At 51.5% G+C, this 19445-nt stretch overlaps 3 protein-coding genes and 1 non-coding gene across 4 annotated transcripts; 3 read left to right on the forward strand and 1 right to left on the reverse strand.

The window, feature by feature from the left end:
* The first annotated feature begins 2813 nt into the window (after positions 1-2813).
* Positions 2814-2940, forward strand: SODALDRAFT_t81. The gene has a single exon. It is a non-coding gene; the product is annotated as a tRNA-Gly (tRNA).
* Positions 2941-7082: 4142 nt separating this feature from the next.
* On the forward strand, positions 7083-10611 carry SODALDRAFT_274260 (hypothetical protein; the record flags this gene model as incomplete). The annotated part of the gene is made up of 7 exons (XM_028607935.1): positions 7083-7175; positions 7491-7603; positions 7695-8549; positions 8641-8671; positions 8741-8796; positions 9029-9225; positions 9881-10611. 7 exons carry the CDS (start codon positions 7083-7085, stop codon positions 10609-10611), a joined length of 2076 nt encoding a protein of 691 aa, XP_028467620.1.
* Positions 10612-12697: 2086 nt separating this feature from the next.
* Positions 12698-14230, reverse strand: SODALDRAFT_358233 (hypothetical protein; the record flags this gene model as incomplete). The annotated part of the gene is made up of 7 exons (XM_028614084.1): positions 12698-12865; positions 13018-13252; positions 13324-13386; positions 13416-13752; positions 13914-13976; positions 14055-14099; positions 14179-14230. The coding sequence occupies 7 exons, from the start codon at positions 14228-14230 to the stop codon at positions 12698-12700; spliced, it is 963 nt and encodes a 320-aa protein (XP_028467621.1).
* A 1728-nt stretch (positions 14231-15958) lies between these two features.
* On the forward strand, positions 15959-16390 carry SODALDRAFT_138466 (hypothetical protein). Its single transcript, XM_028606763.1, has one exon. The coding sequence runs from the start codon at positions 16066-16068 to the stop codon at positions 16312-16314; it is 249 nt and encodes an 82-aa protein (XP_028467622.1). The 5' UTR covers positions 15959-16065; the 3' UTR covers positions 16315-16390.
* The last annotated feature ends 3055 nt before the right edge of the window (positions 16391-19445 follow it).

The following is a 19445-nucleotide window of genomic DNA, read 5'->3' on the forward strand; positions in this document are numbered from 1 at the left end:
GAAGGGCGAAGTGCTCCGTAAGATTATCGTACCTTTGGTATCGAGCATCCGTTCATATTCCCGCTTCTTGGTGCATGGGGGATTACAAATGCGAAAAAGACATTTTGAAGGGTCTTCATTCCAGCCTCCCGTTCTGAGGCGCTGGGAGGACATCGAAGTGGCTGGTTTGTTTGAATGAACCGTGTTCGCCGATCGGTGGTCAACCTCCAGGGTTTGCAGATTCAAGATCCACTGCCCTCGTTCCCCAGCCGAACGAAGTATTCTGTACATTATGCTTATCCAAACTCGGGAGGCGCTGAAGTGATCACTTGTGTGGTTTATCCAGGCCCTGCCGTATCTGCACAAAGTATTTTCTTCAAGACCGCGTTCGTGGGATAGGAAGATGAAGAAAAGGGGGAAAAGGAAGGTGAGAGAGAGAAGGAATCGATCTTCTTCCACTCATGACTCGCCAAGACATATCCGTACGGAGTAATTTCAGATTACAGATTACACGTACATCAAGCAAGAAAGGAAGGGTGGGGATCGTTTTTACCCCTGAGACAGACCCCAATTCCAGAGTAACTCTACCTTGTATTTTGATTGGCTAATTGGGAACGTGGAGTTGCTCTCACTCCTGACCTTAGCCTTCGTTGTTGTCGAAGCGGTGAGATTCACACACGAAGATGGACTTTGGACGGAGAGCAGGATGGCGCCAGTGCCGCTGCATCGCAATTCGTCCAGCAGTTCCGCGAGAAGGACGCTAATGCATGCACTTTACGAAGTACCTCGAAGAACCATGGACGAATCCGCATGCGGGTTTCTCATGTCTCCCTCGAGGATGGATGATTGTGATCCTCGACACCTGAATCACTTGCCTAATAAAAGCTTGATTCTCCAGGCGAACCTCGCTCCCTACGCGCACCTATTTCTTCGAATTTTTTTTCGTATTCCTGCAGACAAGGGCTTCAATCCCACGATAAAATGATGTAGCTGACTCGAGGGATACGTGCGACCTTCTCCGCTCATCTGTGAGAATTGGCCACTGCATCTGTCGGCCGAGTCTTGACCTCCGCTGCGGTTTGTGTTCATGAAGCAAACAACGCTGCAAGGCAGTTTGCAATGCGCATTTAATTAGCTTGCCCTACTGGCTGGGGTCTACACCGGTTTAGATCAACGGCCAGCCCGAGCTATTTTCGAACTTGCTGGGCCGATACGGATACATACGATCATGACTGACTGCAACGCTCAACTTTAACTTGAGCAAGTGCCGGTCGTCGGACTTGAACGACGGCCAAGTTCACGCTCTCGTGTCCCAAAGTATGTAAGCCGCGCGCATCCGGGACTACGCTCGGCTTCAGAGCGGAGCTTATGAGTCGATCATATTCTCTTCTTCTCTTATTTCTCCTGCAAACATCCAAGGCAATGTCTCGATGACTACAGTACGTCTTCTACAGGTGCAGTTCGACCGGGACGAGGTCTGATTTCTGCATCCAAGATGGCGATGGTTGCCGCCCCCGCGAAAAGGGTGTCCTCATTCGCAAGTATGAACCTGGCGAGCTCATCGACGTCTTAAAATGCATATCGGTCGTCTCGGGTACGTAAACACCCAACTTATCCATATCTGGCTCCCAATGAAAGGGGTGGCCATGGCCCATTGTAAAGAATATACGGTCTCATCGCGCCGTTATACGCCAAAGCGCTTCCATCCACGATGGTCTCTGTGAATGGCGGAGACGTTCGACGTCCGACCAAGCCGCCGACAATATAATTGGCTGAAAAAGCAGCGGACTGCTTCTCGTTCTTGCTTGGCAAACTTGGACTGCATCTCAAAGCCTTCTTCCTCCTCCCCTGGCTTTGTGGTATTGTCTGTGTGCCTAGGATGGTAGAGCTTAAACAAAGTCAGGGGGGGACCAGGTTAGTACTTGTTATCATGAAGACCAAAGTCTGGTGCTTACCCTTGTCGCAGGAGGGGGTGCTGCTGCTGGCGACATGCAAATTCGATCACTTACCGACATCCGAATGCCGGTATGTATCAAACGATCCGCCGGAGCCCTTGCACAGCGATATGAGCAAGCCCCTTGGGACACCGGTCCATCCGAAATAACTCGTAAGCAAGATATGGTTTTTGCGAGGCTATTACATTTTAACGTGATGATTCGTCGCGTCACCACGGTGCTCGAGGGTATATGTGAGGCCGCAAATCAGAGCCCTCAGATTCAGCAGGCTCTGGAACTAGGCCCAGCCGTGCCGGCAAGCATGCAGTTTGATTTTCTCGGTGACTGCAATGGCGACGGTATCTGCTGCTCTGGCCTCAGACAAGGGTGCATGTGTTTTACTCGGCGGCACAAGTGAACTTGTTCCAATGATAAAGCCAAAATGGCGGGTTGGTAGACTAGTGCGGGCATCCACGACAGTAGATATCGAATCTGTACGAGGTTTACGGTGCGTTTCTTGATACAGCTGGAAACTGTGAGTTCGAGGTTTAGGAGTGGCAGAAACCAGCATCGAGGTATGGGCTCTTGTTTGATGTGGTTTGATGAGATAGTTACTGGATTTTGATGGCAGTATCTAGGCATAGGTGTCCCCATGGCCTCACTTGGAGCGAGGGCACCGCAAGCTGGAAGTTTAATGTTTTCCACCGAGCTCAATAGTGGTAAGAATCAATGCGGTCTGAATACATAGGTGCTATAATAATCTTTTGTATCCAGAGGAATGTGTGGTGGCTTGAATTGCATATATCGTGGAGGCTGGCAGAATGTGAAAGAAGGACAATGGACAACACCAACCTATCTGTTACGCTGAGCGCAAAACATTCGGCAACATTTACATAACTGGCGCAGTTGGAGTAGTGGTTAACTTGTTGCCCTCCCATGAGGCAGGCAGAGAGTGAGTTCCCAGTTCCTACCTTGGATATATCCCTGACTGACTTAAACAGCACTGGTTCGAACCCGGTACTGCGCAGTTCTTTTTTTCTTGCCTATTTCTGGCTCGTTCTCTTTTACATTATCATAGTATCAAGTCAGCTATCTTTTGCCCTCTACTTCTCCTTGTTCTCCAGTGTAGACTTAGCCACATTGCGTGGAATTTGAGTGGGCTCCTCCTTGTTCCATCGCTGCTATGCTACACTGTTTTTGTCCTTTCTCAAACGGACAATCTGGACACATCCTTTATCTTGGGATTGACTGACCTACAAATTCCAAGCGAGAATTGAGGTGTGTCTAAATTCTTGAATATCGTATAGGGCAGAACGAGATGCCGTTGAGCTTTGCTGAGCCTCAGTTGAGGTTGTGTCGTCAGTCGTCGTCGACATGAGACCTAATTGGCCAATCAAAATCATCACGGATGAACATTTGCCCACCTCACAAGGGAACTTGACTTTGAGATGTAGAAGTAGTGTAGAGTGTGTCGACTAATATCATAATAATCGGCCAACCAGTCCAGGCTATGTCCCCAACCCCGCCGCCGTCTCCAAAACGCATTCCAGGACGAAGACGTCCAATCTCGACTTCGACGTCTCGACTAACGTCTCACACAAGTCCTTACTACCTAGATATACAGCAAGACCGCATGCCCCTTGCCTTGCTTGGTACAACTGAGGCCAGACCGTTTCCCCAGACCGCCGGGCTGCTGTCGCCTTGGTTACTCACACAAGCAAGACCACACCTCGGCACGGAATAGGGCCGGTCCTGGGTTCGTTCCCGAGTAAATCAAGCAGTCGCTCTCCAAGTATATGCCCTCAGACACGTCCAATTCGAAATAGCTTCGTGGACTTCGTACACCCATACAATAACAGATTTGCAAAAAAAATTTAAATTTGCTACTTCTCCGAAATGTCCTGTCCTCCGGGTTACGCTCTGTCGTTTGGCGCGATTCGCGGTCGTCCCCGTAGATTCTGTCGCATTGGGAAGGTATTTTGATCGCAAATATGCTTCATCAACGGCTTCGTAGAAGCATATGCTCGAAAATTATGCAAGCTAGACGTTGAAGCTCACATCGCGTCACATCGTCCTGGAGGTCGTTCTGTAATCGACGTGGTGGTGGATTCGTGGTGGAGGCTGGGAGTCGGAGGACCGAAAGCGGACTAGCGTTTTGAGCATTAGCATTACTGCCCCGCTAAAACGGCGACTCACCGTTTTGATATGGAGGCGTGGACCGGGGATTGGGTCCTGAGGCCCACAATTGCCGTCAAGTTCGGAGCTGAGACGACTTTTAACACTGTACGGGGTATAATGCTTAACCAATTGTGAAATCGTGCCTACCTTATGACGGGAAGTGCTTGGTATCGTGTTACCTTGTACCATCTATTAGCAGTTGTCTAGGTACCTTGGCTTAGTCTACTCTGACAGCGACTGCCAAACCATATATATCCAGGCGTTTTAATATATTCGCTCCTATAGTCCTATATCGTAAGAGCTGAACCCGTTATCTCTGGGAGCCGACTAAACCGAACAATTGAAATTGAGGGTATATTCCACGTTATGTTGGTTCGCAGAAAAGTTACGGATACACACACACACCAACCACGGCATCCGCGCGGACGCTAAAAAAGCCATAATTACATTGTGGGTTCCGTGAACGTGAGATAAGCTGGCGTGATTGGACAACGAAAAGCCCTAGGTCCACTATCTGGCCCAATATCCTGATTTTGGGCTACAGGGGTCGATAAGCTTGCTGCTGGTTGACGCAAGGCTGCATGCCTATGACGTCGCTAGTTCCATAAACCGTAACGTCAGTTTCGATATTGCTGCATTTCTGTCCCTGGAAGCCCCTGGTAAAACCGCTACGACAGCGTGCCCCATGGCAGCGCAGCTGGAACAAGCCGGGACGGTGGGAGGGGGGAAAACGAAAAGGGCATGACAACGTTTCGGTTGAAACGGAGACTTTTCATGGACAATGGGGCGGCCCTTGATTACGTTATTCGGTAACGTAGGTAACGTTCTCGGCTGCAGAATTTGGCAATGTGTTCTCACTCTTTCTCACCCTGTCTATTAATTCTTGTTAAAATTGCTCTATTTTATTCTGCTACGAGTTGCTCTGCCGATTCATCGACATTCACCCACAATGCCAACACAATTTGGTGAATGGTTATCGGACTATATCCAATCTCTTACCGCTTGTCTTAACGTCATATTGGCGTCGCCGGACGTTGCATGCCTATTAGTGCGGTTGTTAGTGTAAACCTAGCGGGAAAAGAAGAAGAGGAGAAAAAAAGATGACAAAAGGAAGGAAAGAAACGAGACCCGAATCGCCAGGTTCGAACAACCGATGTCTCGTTCCCCCGTGCTTTCGAGTTCTGATAGACACGCACGGGCCACCCGGCGAACGACAAATAGCTACTTGCTGCGACGCAAGAGCGTGACCATTTTCGGCCGCAGGAAGAAAGGCATGAAAAAAAAAGTTGCCTCCCACTCCTCTGCCGTAAGGCCTCCGATTTGAACATATTCACTAGCAGTAGTATCCTCCGCCCCTCTTCCCCTAAACCCCGCCTTTCCTAGTGCCCTCTCCGGTGGTGCTCCGAGCATGTGACCTTGCCGCCTTCCCATCAGCCCGTGGCACCACGACAGGACTACCGCTATGGGAGACCCCGCTGACCTATGTGGCCCCGGAAGAGGCAAAGAGGGAAAGAAGAGAAGAGGGAAGGAAAGAGGGACGGGTCGGTGATTACAGGTATCGAAGGATCGTCTATCCGATTTTCAACAAAGTATATCTCCCCGTCCCTCTCGGTGGGGAGACAGTATCTTTTATACTTCGTAGTTCTACTTCACTACGTACGTGCAAGGTATATTCGTGCATCGGTTTGCTTCCGCGTCTTCTCTTGAACCCTAGGGATGGAAAACCGTGGAAGCTTTTTGGTTACCCACATGTCTTTTTCTGCCCCTCTCTCCAAGTTTTTCTTCGTAACCTCTGACTCCTATACATTTGCCCTTAGCGGTCCTATCAGTAATACTGGCTTCAGACTATGTCATCACAACGGCAACATGAAAGTAGACCAGGTCATTTCCCCCCTCCATCGCCCTACGAAGTCGGTCTGAAATAATTTTGAGTGGGCAACATGGTCTTTCGTCTTCCCTCCCGAAGGTCCTCCCGAAGGGATGGGGGTTGTTTTTTTCTTTTCTTTTTCTTCCCTTGTGGTCTTTTGCTGTTGTCTATAGGTCTCTTGCCACGGGGGGGGGGGGGGCATAGCAAATTCTTCCTCTCGCCTTGGTTGGCCAAGCACCCTTATTGTATCCTGCCTATTCGCTGCATCGGCGTCCTGGTGCCGCCGCTCTGTGCAGTCAAGTTCCATCATCGGAGTCGGACTCTCTTCCGTAATACCCAGCCCCATACGCACGGCGGCGCCGTGCTAACCTGCCTCTCCTGGCCCAGGTTAGGCCCCGGATGATGTCTTATTTTCACTGTTGCACCCAACCGCACTTGTGCCCTCTTCCACCACCACCGGCGTAAGAAAAAAAAATCGCTCGGCTTTCTCACCTAACCGCGCCGTGTTGACAAGCCGCGGAACGCATATCGGCTGTCGTATCGCACACACCTCTTTTTTTCAGCCTCGTATACGATTCAACGATTGCACCCAGTTAAATCGCGACCCTTGGCTGGATTCCGTCCTATTATCCCTCGAGGCCTAGTTGGGCGCTCCCCTTTCAACTCACGCCGCCCAGAGTGACATGAGCTTCTAGACAGAGAGGAAGAGTAAGAGAAGAAAAAAGGGAAGGAAAAGAGGAGCGTGCACAGCGAGCCCTATCCGGTTACTTGGTCGATCAAAACAAGCACAGTATTCGGACTGTCCCGTCGCCCTACTTCGCACGTCCTTCTCCCTCTCATTGACGGTAACACGTACGGTTGGCCTTGGCTGCCCATATCGCCTTTGCTCAACTGTATGGCTGGCGGGCCTCCCTTTCGCTCTTCGCTCCTCCTCAACTACCTTGGCGACCATTAGATGGAGTGCATGATCAATGCGGGCCCAACTTCCCTCGGAATCTGTACATCGCCGCGGCGCCAAAGTACAAGTCCCGATTCATATTGCGTGACGCGAGAAGCAACCCACTCGGAGAAACCTCACGCGTCCTCCCTGGTCAACCACTTGGTACACTTTCACTGTGTGGAAGATGGATGTCGAACCGTCGTCGGTTGCCTCGAACTCTGTTGGCTCAGGGGGCCCGCCAAACCAACGGAAAGAGAGGGGTGCCATCGCAGCCCAGGTAAGGCACAACCATCCCCTTTCAGCTGCCTGCAAAAACAACCAACATAAAAAGAAAAGAAGAAGAGGAAGGAAGAGGGGGGTCCTTCTTTTAAGCCAAAAAAAAGGGGGGAAAAGGCAAAAGAGGAAGAAAGAAAAAAAAAAGAAGAAGAAGAAGAAAGAAGAAACAGCCCAGTAGAGGATTATGATGGTGCAGTATTGTATGGTGGTGGAATGTATTAGCGAGCACCATCGCCGGTGCAGCCCGGGTTTCACCTCACTGCATATCGTCCAGTGATTGAAGGTGAATATCGTGACTAACAGGGTTTTGCTCTAGGCTTGCGAAACTTGCCGCAGCAGGAAGCAAAAATGCGACGAACAACGCCCAAAATGTGGAACATGCCAGAGGTTCAAGCTTGACTGTCGATATCGGGAACCGCAGCCCACCAAGTAGGTTAAGGCACTCCCGGGTACTGACTGCTATGAACAATATCTCTCGTCGTATAGCTCCTTTGTATGTGCACTGACTTTTCGACTCTAGGAAAGACAAGACGTTAGTGGAGATCCTCGACCGCCTAAGACTCATAGAGGGGAAAGTCGACTCCCTGGGCCGCCATGGGATACCCGTTTACGAGAGCTCTCAACCCATCCGTCCGGATGCGCGACCATCGACAGTTGTGACGGGAAGCAGCGGTGATTCGGTCCCGACGACGTCCTCAATCCTGACACCCTCTACACACCAGTCAGGCAGGGCCAGCCCAACACGCCGACCTAGCCCATACAGGTACGTCTCAGCGGTGCACAAGTTGATGGCGTGGCCTGTAGTGCATCAGATGCTCGACTCGGCCCGACCCGAAATTCCCAACCTCCACGGGGTCATATCGGACAAGGACCCTCCATCAGGCATACTCGAGCAGCATATGAGCCGACGGAAGCTTCCCACTGAAGGACTAGAATCGATGACCATGGATGAGCGCGCGCTTCTGGGATTGCACCTTGATGCGCACCAGGCGACGAGCAATTTCCAACTGGCCGACTTGGACTGGGCAACAATGCAGAACCTTACCAAGGTCTATTTCGATACTTTCAATTTCATGTATCCAATTATGGACCGACAGAGTTTCACCAACGATGCGCTGACAAAGGTCTTCAACGACGGTTTCGACGATGGCGTCGAGTCGACCTTGGTATGCCTGGTTTTCGCCTTGGGAGAGGTCGCTATCGCCGACACGCAAGGAATTCCCATAACCAGTTACAAGGGTCGTCCGGGAGGTGTGAAGGGAGGCACCGTGGAAAGACCCCCCGGATTGGCATTTTTCAACGAAGGCCGAAAGCGAATGGGTTTCTCGGTAACGGACTGTACCTTGGAGAACGTCCAAATCCACGCTCTGGCAGGGTAAGTCATACTATCAAAGAAACTGGGCGGAATGACTTCTTCAGAGTTAGGCTTGAAACTAACCATACCACCAATTCTTTCGTGTCGATAGGTTGTACCTCGGGAGCTGTTCACGGCATCTTGTGAGTTGACAGACAGACTCCCGCACACAAGATTCTTCCCCCCGAAAGTTTGACTAATCGCCTGACCAGGAACTCTGGCGCATGACGATATCCGCATCGATGGCCTACCATGCTCTAATTACTAGGTACGGACATCAGCGCAGAACGCGGGCCAAAGGGACAAATGAGGGGGAATGAAGAAAGAGAGCTGACAAAGATGCAAATAGCAACCCTGGGGAGTTGGCGTCGCCCCGTGCTGATCTCATCCGACGACTATTCTGGCACTGTTCGATCATGGAAACGTAAGGAAGACTGCCTTTCCTTGGGGCCAGCCCATAACTTGTGAAAAGAGGAAGATGAGGTTGACACAAGTCGCAGGTGTCTGAACTTGGAGTTGGAACTTCCTCTGACAGGACTAGAAAAGTTAGAGGAGACGGTCGGCCTTCCCGACTTCAGCGGACCTTTCTGCGAAGAGGATTACCTGGGGAACCAGCAGTCACGGTTCCAGGAGCATTTTGCCTCGCAAATCGTACTCCGGCGGTTATGCGTCGGTTTCCACAATACGCTGCAGAATGGTGAGTTGTCCTTGTTTCAAGTTTTCCTTCTGTCCACTTGGGAGACGGCACAGCCGCTCCATCTATATATGGATTCCTCCTTTCTTGTTTTGCCTTGGGTTTGCAACGTCCGCTTGCCCTGCAGCAGGAGCAAAGCGCCCGGTGCCGTCGCCCGGTGCCTAGGGTATGACGTAGTACGTCAGGAACGAACCCTGGCCCGGGGGGAAACCCACGTGAAGGACCCTGACTTCTTCATCCTGAATCGAACAGATGTACTTCCGTTACAGGGCGAGTACACCACCTACGTACCTTACACGACGCCATTCATCTTTCCGTTTTTATCCTTCTCCCTCCCAGAAGAAAAAGCTCTACCTTTCCCTTCAGGTCCCTCTTGCCCTCCTCCCTGGTCCATGGTCCAACCAGGTAGCGCCTGGTCTGTCCTATCACCTCACAAAACTCGCATCAGTGTGAACAGCGTTCCCCACACTTTGTGCCATACCATTCGTTCACTGCCCCTTCAGCGATCTACAGTAATTACCGTATCCGTACCTGTCCGTACAGTACCTAAGGTACGTACGGTACCTACGTACGGTACAGCTGTCCGGTTACAGCACATCTTGTGTGTACTCCGTACGTACAGTGACTAACCCCAGTTTAAATTGGCCCCACTTAACAGCCATCGGTCCCACCACAACCGTGAATATCACGTCGTTGCCGTCACCCGAACAGACGTCCGAACCGGTTTCCCGATCCTCCTCCGTTCTGGTGACGGTGAAACAGTTGGCTCACCAACTCGAGCAATGGAGGGGAATGCTCCCTGAGTACCTCCGCTGGGATGACACACGGGCTACGGCCTTCTCCGCTCCCGTGCCCGATCTATTCAGCCCGGCTCCGGGCATGTACCCACCTCCGCCCATACACGACATGTTCACCCCCGATCTCTCCCGCCCCCCGGTCCCGCATCCATACGCCACCGACATCCAAGTTGCCCTGCTGCGCACGCGGTACTACTACACCAAGTACCTGATTTACCGCCCTTTCGTGTACAAAGCTCTCCACCACGCCAACATGATAGATACCGAAGACGCGAAGGGTGTTGCCGAGTGCTTCAAGGCCTGCTTGAAGTGGCCCATCATCATGTCGCCCACCTGTTACCGCAAACGCCTCATCCCTTGTCTCTTCTTCTGGATTCATAATCTACTAGGCGTCCTGATTCTGCTCCACCTGTCGCAACGAGTCCCTATCCTCTCCAACATCCGCTCCCAGTTCTGTGACGAGTCTTTCGACCTGGACGCTACTCAGACCGTCAATCTCTGCATCGACTGGATCCGCGACCTGAAGAGCGTGGACCCCGCCGCTGAATGGAGCTGGAACGTTCTTCGGAGCTTATATCACCTCGATGATTGAGACACCGACCAGACCGTATATATGGACCTCATATGAGGATCCCAACATTGTAAGAAGCGGCCTGTATGCAGATTATCACACTTGACCTGCCTTGACGGGGGGAAAAACATGGCGCGGAGCAAATTCAGCATGCTCGGATATATAAAAGGGTATAGAAGAGGCGCGGACTTTCTTTTCTTTGGCGTCTTTTGATCAAAATGCAGGAGTCCACGGTCTTGTCATGGATGACTATACGAACGGCATACGCTCTATCCGATCGGGATTAAACTTGGATTGATAGCCCGGTTGCAGGGCCAAGCGTTCCTCGGCCCGAGACAAGGCCCCTGGTAACGACTCAAACAAACACGAAAAACAGGCCGAGGGCTCCTAGGAACAGTCCACAAGGAAGAAGAAGTGGTCGAGTCATTTGCAGCAGACAATTGTGCCACGGCCGCTACCTCGCCTGCAAGCTTCTCTCCTTGAACATTTGTGGCAAGCCTACCCCATCAGATGATGATGAGTCCAGGGGAGGAGGTTGGGTTGCAACATGGCATCCACGTTGTTCCGTATATGTATATGTATACGGCCCTCCGGTGTATTGGGACGGTGTATCTGGCCAACCTTCCCAGGCCTCGGGCGTCAGCTATGACTCCATGGCCTGACAAAGTGCCGGTCGAGTAACGTTTACCCGGATGCCAAACAAGCGGGCGGCCACTTTGGTAAAGGGGTGGCAGAAGAGGAAGAAAGAGGGAATTACTTGCATCTGAACATGAAAGATTATATCGTGGAACGAGGATCGTAGCTATGGGTCGATATTCATCCCTAGTCATGCCATGGACGACTTGCGCTGTGGTGGTACTAGAGGACGGTCTCTTGGGTGTCGTCAGATACATGCATCTCAAAAGTCTACATACATCACCCTTGGTGTAGATGGATATAAATAGACGGTGGTGTTACGAAAAGTCCCCTAGGACCCCCAATGCCCCAGATCAGTTGCCAATAGCTCCAGCCAGGAAGGTATGTGCGGTATCTAGTGCTGGTGCTAGTCAGCTAGATGGAGTGCTGACGTTGGCAAGGAACCACGTACATTGGAGTTTGATGTTTGATCAATGCCACTAATAATGATCTTCGGAGGGCTGAAGATGGACCGATTCTTGGCTCCTCGGCTGTCTCCTCTAAACAAGACGGATATGGACATGTACGAAGCAGTTACTTGCTTCGTACGTCGTACAAAACTGGAGGATCTTTGAGCCCATGACATTGAGAGCATGTTGGTGCTTGCGGTCCTTGGCTTCACATCAGTTCTCCCCCTAGGCGAACAATCGACCTTGGTCTCGGCCGGGCATAGACCAAACTTTAGGAGAATCATATATTACACCACATTGGGCTCGGTTACTCTCATGCCATGCGTCAAAAATTACCGATGGACCGGTGAACCAGTGGGGTCCAAGCTAGGTATGTCATCAACTGCTTCTGGATGATTATTACTCCGCCAATGTATGCCGCCCTGTCCGAGAGCCGGAAAGCCTCGATGGGTTCATGTTTGGACTGGAGTCTCGAGCAGGGCCACAAGTGTCGCCCCATCTGCACAAGACCTTGCCATGGATAAGAGGGGCATCGACGTTGAAGCCGGGGAAAGCAACGCCGAGTCCGGTGGGTCCCCGTTCGTCACGTCGCCGAGCAGGCAGAATGTGCGTCCCGAGGTCAACGTGGGAGGTAACTGGCGATGCGGCAAGCGATTTTACTCATGCAGCGCCAACGGTGGCCCCAAGCTTAGAGTTAGTGGGACGAGGACGACGATGGCGACATGCGTAACATCTCTATAGAGGAGCATGCATGGAGCCATGCCGTATATGACGCGTCTTTGTTTTTCTCTTTTTTTTTTTTTTTTTTTTTTTTTCTTCCTTTCTTCTTTTTCCCCCTTACCTCAACCTTTTTTTACTCTCGTCGACCTCTTACTCGCCGCAGGAAAAGCTAACTAAACAATCACACAGGCACCGTTTTCCGTGTTGAGCACCGGCTAAGGTATCTTTCAAGACTGGCGACATAGGGAACGAGTGATGCAATAAGACCAAGATAAAGTGTAAGCTTTTCAACTCACTCAACATCATGAATCCGCGCCTGTGCCCGGTAAGATATCAGGAACAAGTTCAGGATCGGCACGCCACTTTTCCGTCAGTTCGTCGAGACCCCCGGGCTTGCAAGGTTCCAACACGTGCAGCCTGTGCAACCTCTCCTTCTCGTTGAAGGCTTCGTCTTCCACTCGCTTCATTCCCTGGAGTGTCTGTAGATATTAAGCCATTTTCTTTTTCCGTCAGTGGTCAAAACTGAAACAGTCAAGGGTGAAAGAGATGGAAAAATGAAACGTAGGCAAGGCTGGGGTGGTTAATTTACCTGACCATGATGGATAAATAGCCCCGAAGGTACGATTTTCAGGTTCCAAAGGTCTTGGACGTAGGTGCTCAGCACGAATGGCGCATGGTATGCCGGGCAGTTGCGATAGTGGTTGAGATCGTCGGGCCTCTCCCGCTCAAAATCAGACGGAATCCAGTCCCCCTTGGCAGGGAGCTCTGCCAAGCCAGATAAGGTGCGAATGGCATCTAAGCGGTCGAAGAAGTAGTACCACACATCATTTAGCCATATTCGAGGGTCACGGGGGGGTCTCGAAGGTCTCAAAGCTCGTCCTCATTCAGGTAGTTGGCAGCAATGGCTTCGAAGAAGAAGCGCCGCCACCTATCCCTGCTGAGGCTTTTATTTGGATACGGCAGGCGCTCGACCAGGGAGATGGCGTCGGGGCTCATGTTGAATTCTTCGGAGAGGCGCACCCTGTCGATGTCGGGGTGTCTCCTGGTGTCTTCGGGGGAAAGGTGACATCCAATGGCTCTATGGAAAGAAGCTTCAGAAAGATGCGATAGATTTGATGAATCAGAGAGACTATCTCGTCCTCGTTGTAATCCTCGTAGGGGTTCTCGGGAGTCGTGATGAGGCAAGCGCCTGGGGGGTATGGGCCATGAGGCGGACACACGGACATGTCCTCCTCGAGGGGGCCGGCTTCGGCTCTGGTAGTTCCGAGCTGTTCAAGAAGCATGGCGTCAATCTCTTCCATGGTGGTCGAGTCCATAGTCGCTGGCCTGAGTCCTGACTTGGTTGACTCGTTACTCTCTGGGCACGGGGTTAGCGGAATGAGAGCGGTGAGTAGGTATGTACGATATGATCTTGGTGCTACCAACGTAGTATAACTGGTAGTATCTCGGCAGAAGGGTAAAAGGGCTAAGAAAGAACCATTAAGAGGCCTCATTGCATATGGGGTCATTTGGACGAACTTGCTGAGGGTGAAGAACGGTTGACGCGGTGGTCGTCGTACGAGGTATGCACGTGTGTTGTATCTTGTTTCACTCTTACGGCAAAGAAGTCTTCAAGTCTCGCGTAATTGATATATGGTTATGATTATTCTCTACATCCACTTTTACGAGACTGCGTCGACAATGCGTCGATTTCATGTGGGTGATCTGGGGTTGGGGTTTTTTTTTTTTTTTTTTTTCGTATGGCGATACCAAGAACCTCGTCCCACACACGCCCCTTCCCCACGTTCCCTTTCAAAGTCCACATCAAACATGCCCATGCCTATGCCAATACCCATGCTTGTGCTCAGTCCATGTCCATGTCATGTCTCCATGCTACACCATAAACCACCCCACCTTTGTCTGAGAGGAGCGGGAGTTGAGGAGTAAGAAACCAGTCAGCCAACACAAACAACCGGGGACATTAACTGCACTTGCACACACGAGACTCTGCACACACACACACACCAGTTAGGTATGTCAGTTTCGTCTCGGCCCTCCCCACTCAGTGTGTCGCCCTCCCGAGCACTTCTTTTCTCCCTGGCATCTGCCGGCCGTGTGCAACCCCCACCCCTCTCACCCATCACTTTAGTCCCCGCTCTCTTTTCCATCACACCCCTCATCGGCAGGGTGGTGTCCTAATACAGTAGGAATTAGGGAGGACGAAGGTCTTGGGTCTTGGGTTTGACGGCAGCCCGCATCGTCAAGGCTGCGGTTGGGTTGGGGGTCAAAGATCCCTTCGGTCTGCCTTTTTTTCTCCCCTCCCAGACATACATACCCACCCCTTAATCCTGCGTACAACGTACACACCCTCCATACTAGGTATTCTATCATGTCGAAGCATCCAGTGTCCCGTCGCCTGAAGGGGAAATCTGAGAGTCATTCTCCGGTCCACTGTTGCAGGGCACCCTGTCCGTGAGATGAACGTGGGAGCCGTCCCAGACCACGTCTAACTATCCTTTTTCCCTTCCCATCTTTCCTGATTCGTTTCTTCCCCTCTTCTATCCCGCCTTGCTGTCCGGGCTTCGTCACATCTCTCAGAACGACATGGGCAGACAGGGTTTTAATGCTGGCCAAATACGTTCTGAATCATGGTCTGTCCTTCGGACAATGTTTCTTTCAGACCCCTCTACCCACTCACTCTATATAGACTATTCTCTACTCCGAGCATTTGGCATCCATCGAACCATTCCCGCCCTCGTCTCGTCCAGCCTCATCATTGTACGATAGCGTCGACTCTTGTCCCGAGAAATACCGCCATATCACAGGTTACGGATCAGTCCTAAGACACCCATACAAGCCGAGTACGTTGGTGGTCCACGAGGTGCATATGCATAATCTCTTGACCCCCATCATCGAAACCCCGTCACATCTTATCAGATAACCCGTCCTGCCACCAGTCTCAGCATCCTACCTTGGGCATACCACGCTTCGTTCTCCATTCTCCAGTCTCCAATACCGACCACTATATCTCCTTCTCTCGTCGCTTGGGGTGTACATACGTGCCCTATCTCCAAACTCCCTTCGAAGTTGACCCTGTTTTATCCGGTCACTCTCGCCCATCTGGGGAACGAATCACCACAACATGTGCGACTTCACCAAAAACTACTACGTCTACACTTCGTGCGTCGACCCCGGTGCACACTTCTTCAGGACCTCCACCGATGGTAGCCAGAAAAGCTCCTGTGTGAAGGGACCCCACGAGCGCTATATCGTTGTTCCCGGCGATTGTCCGCTGTGCGGTGGCTAAGACGAGGTCCGAGGTCGTCTTAGCCTTCGGCACTTGAAATAGGCACCGACCAAAGGTGTTCCAAGGCGTTGCGGCACAAACAACGGCGGGACCAACTTGCCGTCACCTCGACCGACGGCGGGATTTACACTCGGCGCGATGACCTGATTTGCTGCTCGCGGGCTGGCCATCGGCAAAGCTGACTTTGCTCAACTCAACGACTCGAATTACGATTTTATGATAACGACAACTTGGCTCCGAGTCGTTCCAGAATTGCAGGTCACGGGACTTGGGGCCATCATCTGTCATTCGGGGGAGACATGTTAGAACAGGAGGGATACGCCCCTCGGTCGGTTGAGCCATCTCTCGCACGGGCTCTTAGGGCTCGCCTCCGTTCCATGAAGGATGAGTGACGGAGTGATGGATCCCTATTTGGTATACACGACGATGCCATACGCCGCAAGCCACAAACCCGGTCCCGGGCAGCACTGCAGGCAAACTGCCAAGCTTGTGTACTTTGAGGCACTGTTGACAGGATGTCCGAGGGAATCCACACGGCGCTGGGATGAGAAAAAGGTTTGGGAAGGTTTATTCGTGCTAGAGACTTGGGTTTGCCTCGGGTTCGGAATTTGGGACTTTCTGGTTTCTGGATAGCAAACCATACAATTGAAGGTCACTCTTCTGGCAAGGCCGCGGGACCATGCAGCAGAGTAAGCATCGATTTTACTCTTCAGACGATGGCGTCACGGGTCACGTACAACTGATAGTAAGCCAGGTTTCCAACTCCCCGTCCCTTTGCACACAGGTCAGACGCCCGCCGCGTTGTATTGGAGGGAAATAGGTACTTCGTATCTAGTGTGGTAGGGTTCAGGGTGGTGTCCAACACGGCGCTTGGTGTTTGATGATCTTTCTTCGGTCATCATCCAATCCTCAGTCGTTCCATTCACAGGTCGTCTGTCACGTTGGACCCCACGGCCCGATGCGAGAACGTGCGAAGGTGGTCTTTGTTGGAGAGTGTGTGGATATATAGCCGAAGTCCAATATAGGTAGTAGCGAAGCCTATATGTGTTGAGTGATATAGGGTAGCTATGCACAGTAAGTCCAGCCATCCGTCCGTCCGGTCCCGACCTCGTTGACAGGTTGCATTTCCCCGTATTCATGCCGCCCACCCTTAGGGCAGACAACGTTTCCTTTTGTAGCCGGGCTGATAGAGTTGGCGTCTAGGGACGGTGGTAGAAATGGTGGAGAAAGAAGTGAGAGCCGAAACAAAAGATCAGTCATGACATTTGGTCGTGCCTCGGAAATTTTTGGTTCCTTCTCTTCCTTCTCCTTGTTTTTTTTTCCATGTTAACTTGCGTGTGTATTACCTTGTCGGTGCAGTATTGGTACATATGTGCGATCGCGATACAGTGCCGGCATGAGGGTATAGGCGAAGGATGGTATACCGGACTGTCAGAGCGTCGGACGGCATAAGCTCCAAGCTCGGACACGAGACGAAAACACCTGGTGGTCGGTCGTTGCCAAACCAAAAGTGGCTAGCAATGCAACCGAAAAGTCATGCGGGGAGATACTGTAGCATAATCCATGGCGATAACATTCGCAACAACAGCCATTATAATAAGAAAGGTGTGCCGAGCCGTATGGGGCCGCATACCCAACAATGCGGTCCCTGGGTGGCAAGCAGGAGGTGGATAAAATGCAACCCAAGTCAGGGCTCCAGTTATGAGAGATGAGACGGTCTCGAGCGTACTGTGTGCTCATACGGAGAAGTACTTCGTAGTTGATCTTGCATCGTGTTGGTCATCGTCATCCCATGTGTTAGGCGGCATCGCTGAATGGAAATCGGGTGGCTGTGAACTTGTGAACCGAGGGCTGGCACTGTGCATAACCGACGGGCAGATGCATCCTACGCGGGAGCGACTTCGGATCATGCAAACAAGGGGGGGGGGGGCTTGGGTTTGCTGCAGATGTCACCGACCGGCCGGCATGGGGGCGGATGTCGGTTACCTATGTCCAATTATCGCTGGCGCCTGTAGGTCTTAGCAGAAGTAAGAAAACAAGCAAAAGAGACAGCGTCTAATTGGTATATCGACGCTGAAAGTCCGATTTACAGATGAGGAGATGGACACCCGTTGTCCATGCTCATTGACGGTGTCTTCCTGACCCGGTATCGGCACTGCCCATCCCCTGATCGACGGCCTGCCCTGAGGGCCGATATGATCGCCTCCTGGTTCAGGGTTGTAGTGGAAACAGACGGCATTGACCTTGTGCGCACAAGCAACGGAGACGTGGCTGCCCGAGCTGAGGTACCAGACGCCGCCAAGCGGACCGGCATTATTGTACCCTTTCTGTCCTAGCTTATAAGGGCAAAGCGCCAAAACCACTTCAAGTGGGGAGCTCCTAGGTAAGGAATGTGTAATTACCTTACCTACCTACCTAGCCATGTACATCGTAATCACTTTGTACGTTCGTGATAAGTTGGTGGCGACCCCTACACAATCCAGCTACTAATCTCAGGACAGGACAGAGTGACGACTCGTGGCCAATACAAAGACGAGGGAGGGCGTGTTGATATGGAGTTGAAATATAGTAGAGTCCATTTCTGGGGGGCCGGCGCATGTCTCGAAGAGGAGGCTCTAGCGTTGCCGTTCGGGGTTCGGTGTAACGCGGGCCGCTATGGTGGGTGGATAAGAATCTCGGTGTATTTTTAAAGTTGAGTACTTTGATACTTTTGAAAACCTATCTATACCTTAGGTTAATTTCGCCTGGATCACTACCTTCTGGTTCCACCGTATCAGTTTCACAAAAAAATCGAATGAATTAACCCTTGGGGTAAGTATACCGAAACTTCCCCACAAGAACCGGCCTTATCCCGCCAGACATTGTTGCACTTTCTTGCCGGGATAGCAGGGTTCCTCGCGGGGAGAGGAAACCGGAAGAGCATCATCCATCATGCCGCTTAGTGAGCCGGTGGCTGCCAGGGTGTCGAATGTGAAGCAAGGATACTACACGTACATTAGTCCTCTCCTCCAGGCGAAGTACAGGGACTTGACAAGTTCGAAACGCTTCATGATTGTTCGTGCTTTTTCTCGGCTTGTAATTAGCTGTACTCCTTTTATGGTGATTCGCTTTGTCATCCGAGCTCAACGCCATCGTGCCGGATCCGATTCGCACACCCGATCTCCGGTCCGGGGTTCCATCGTCCCCCGAACTTAGAAAGCAATCAGCATTGTCGCGATCCAGAAGCGATGGGCCGTTTTCGGGGCAGATTTCCTCCATCTTATACATATTTCTATTTACCTCCTATACCGGGTCTAACTAGTACCACGTAGTATTACTGGTAGCCGCCTACCTACTCGAACTCTTCGGCTTCTAAAAGGGACCCTGGAAGGGTTATCCTCTTTCTTCAGCCAACGATGACAGACGTTATAAGCATCTCTCTCACCATAACCAGACACATACGACCATACCCACTGGAAAACTCGGGATCCCGTCCGCTCTCCCTTAGATAAGCCAGTGAGGGCCGGATTAGTAGTTGGGTGGGTAACCACCAGCGAATACCCGGTGTTGTATGTTTTTTTCTTCTTTTGTTCTTACTTCCGTTGCGCTGCTTCCTGTTTACATCTTTGCTCCCCTCTTCCTCTTCGGACATGGCACTCTGACCCCCCTCCAGTTCTCCATATGTGTGCCGTCTCTCGGTCTTCCATACCATTGTTGTAGATATGATGGATCCCAAAGGTAACAACAGCCCTGTTGAGGATGGGCGAAGATGGGCAGCCTGTATA

The sequence above is a fragment of the Sodiomyces alkalinus genome (assembly GCF_003711515.1).
Source record: "Sodiomyces alkalinus F11 unplaced genomic scaffold SODALscaffold_3, whole genome shotgun sequence".
Lineage (NCBI taxonomy): Eukaryota > Fungi > Ascomycota > Sordariomycetes > Glomerellales > Plectosphaerellaceae > Sodiomyces > Sodiomyces alkalinus.

Coding starts and splice junctions, on each gene's coding strand:
- SODALDRAFT_138466 (XM_028606763.1), top strand. CDS start 16,066: ATGAGTGACGGAGTGATGGATCCCTATTTGGTATACACGACGATGCCA.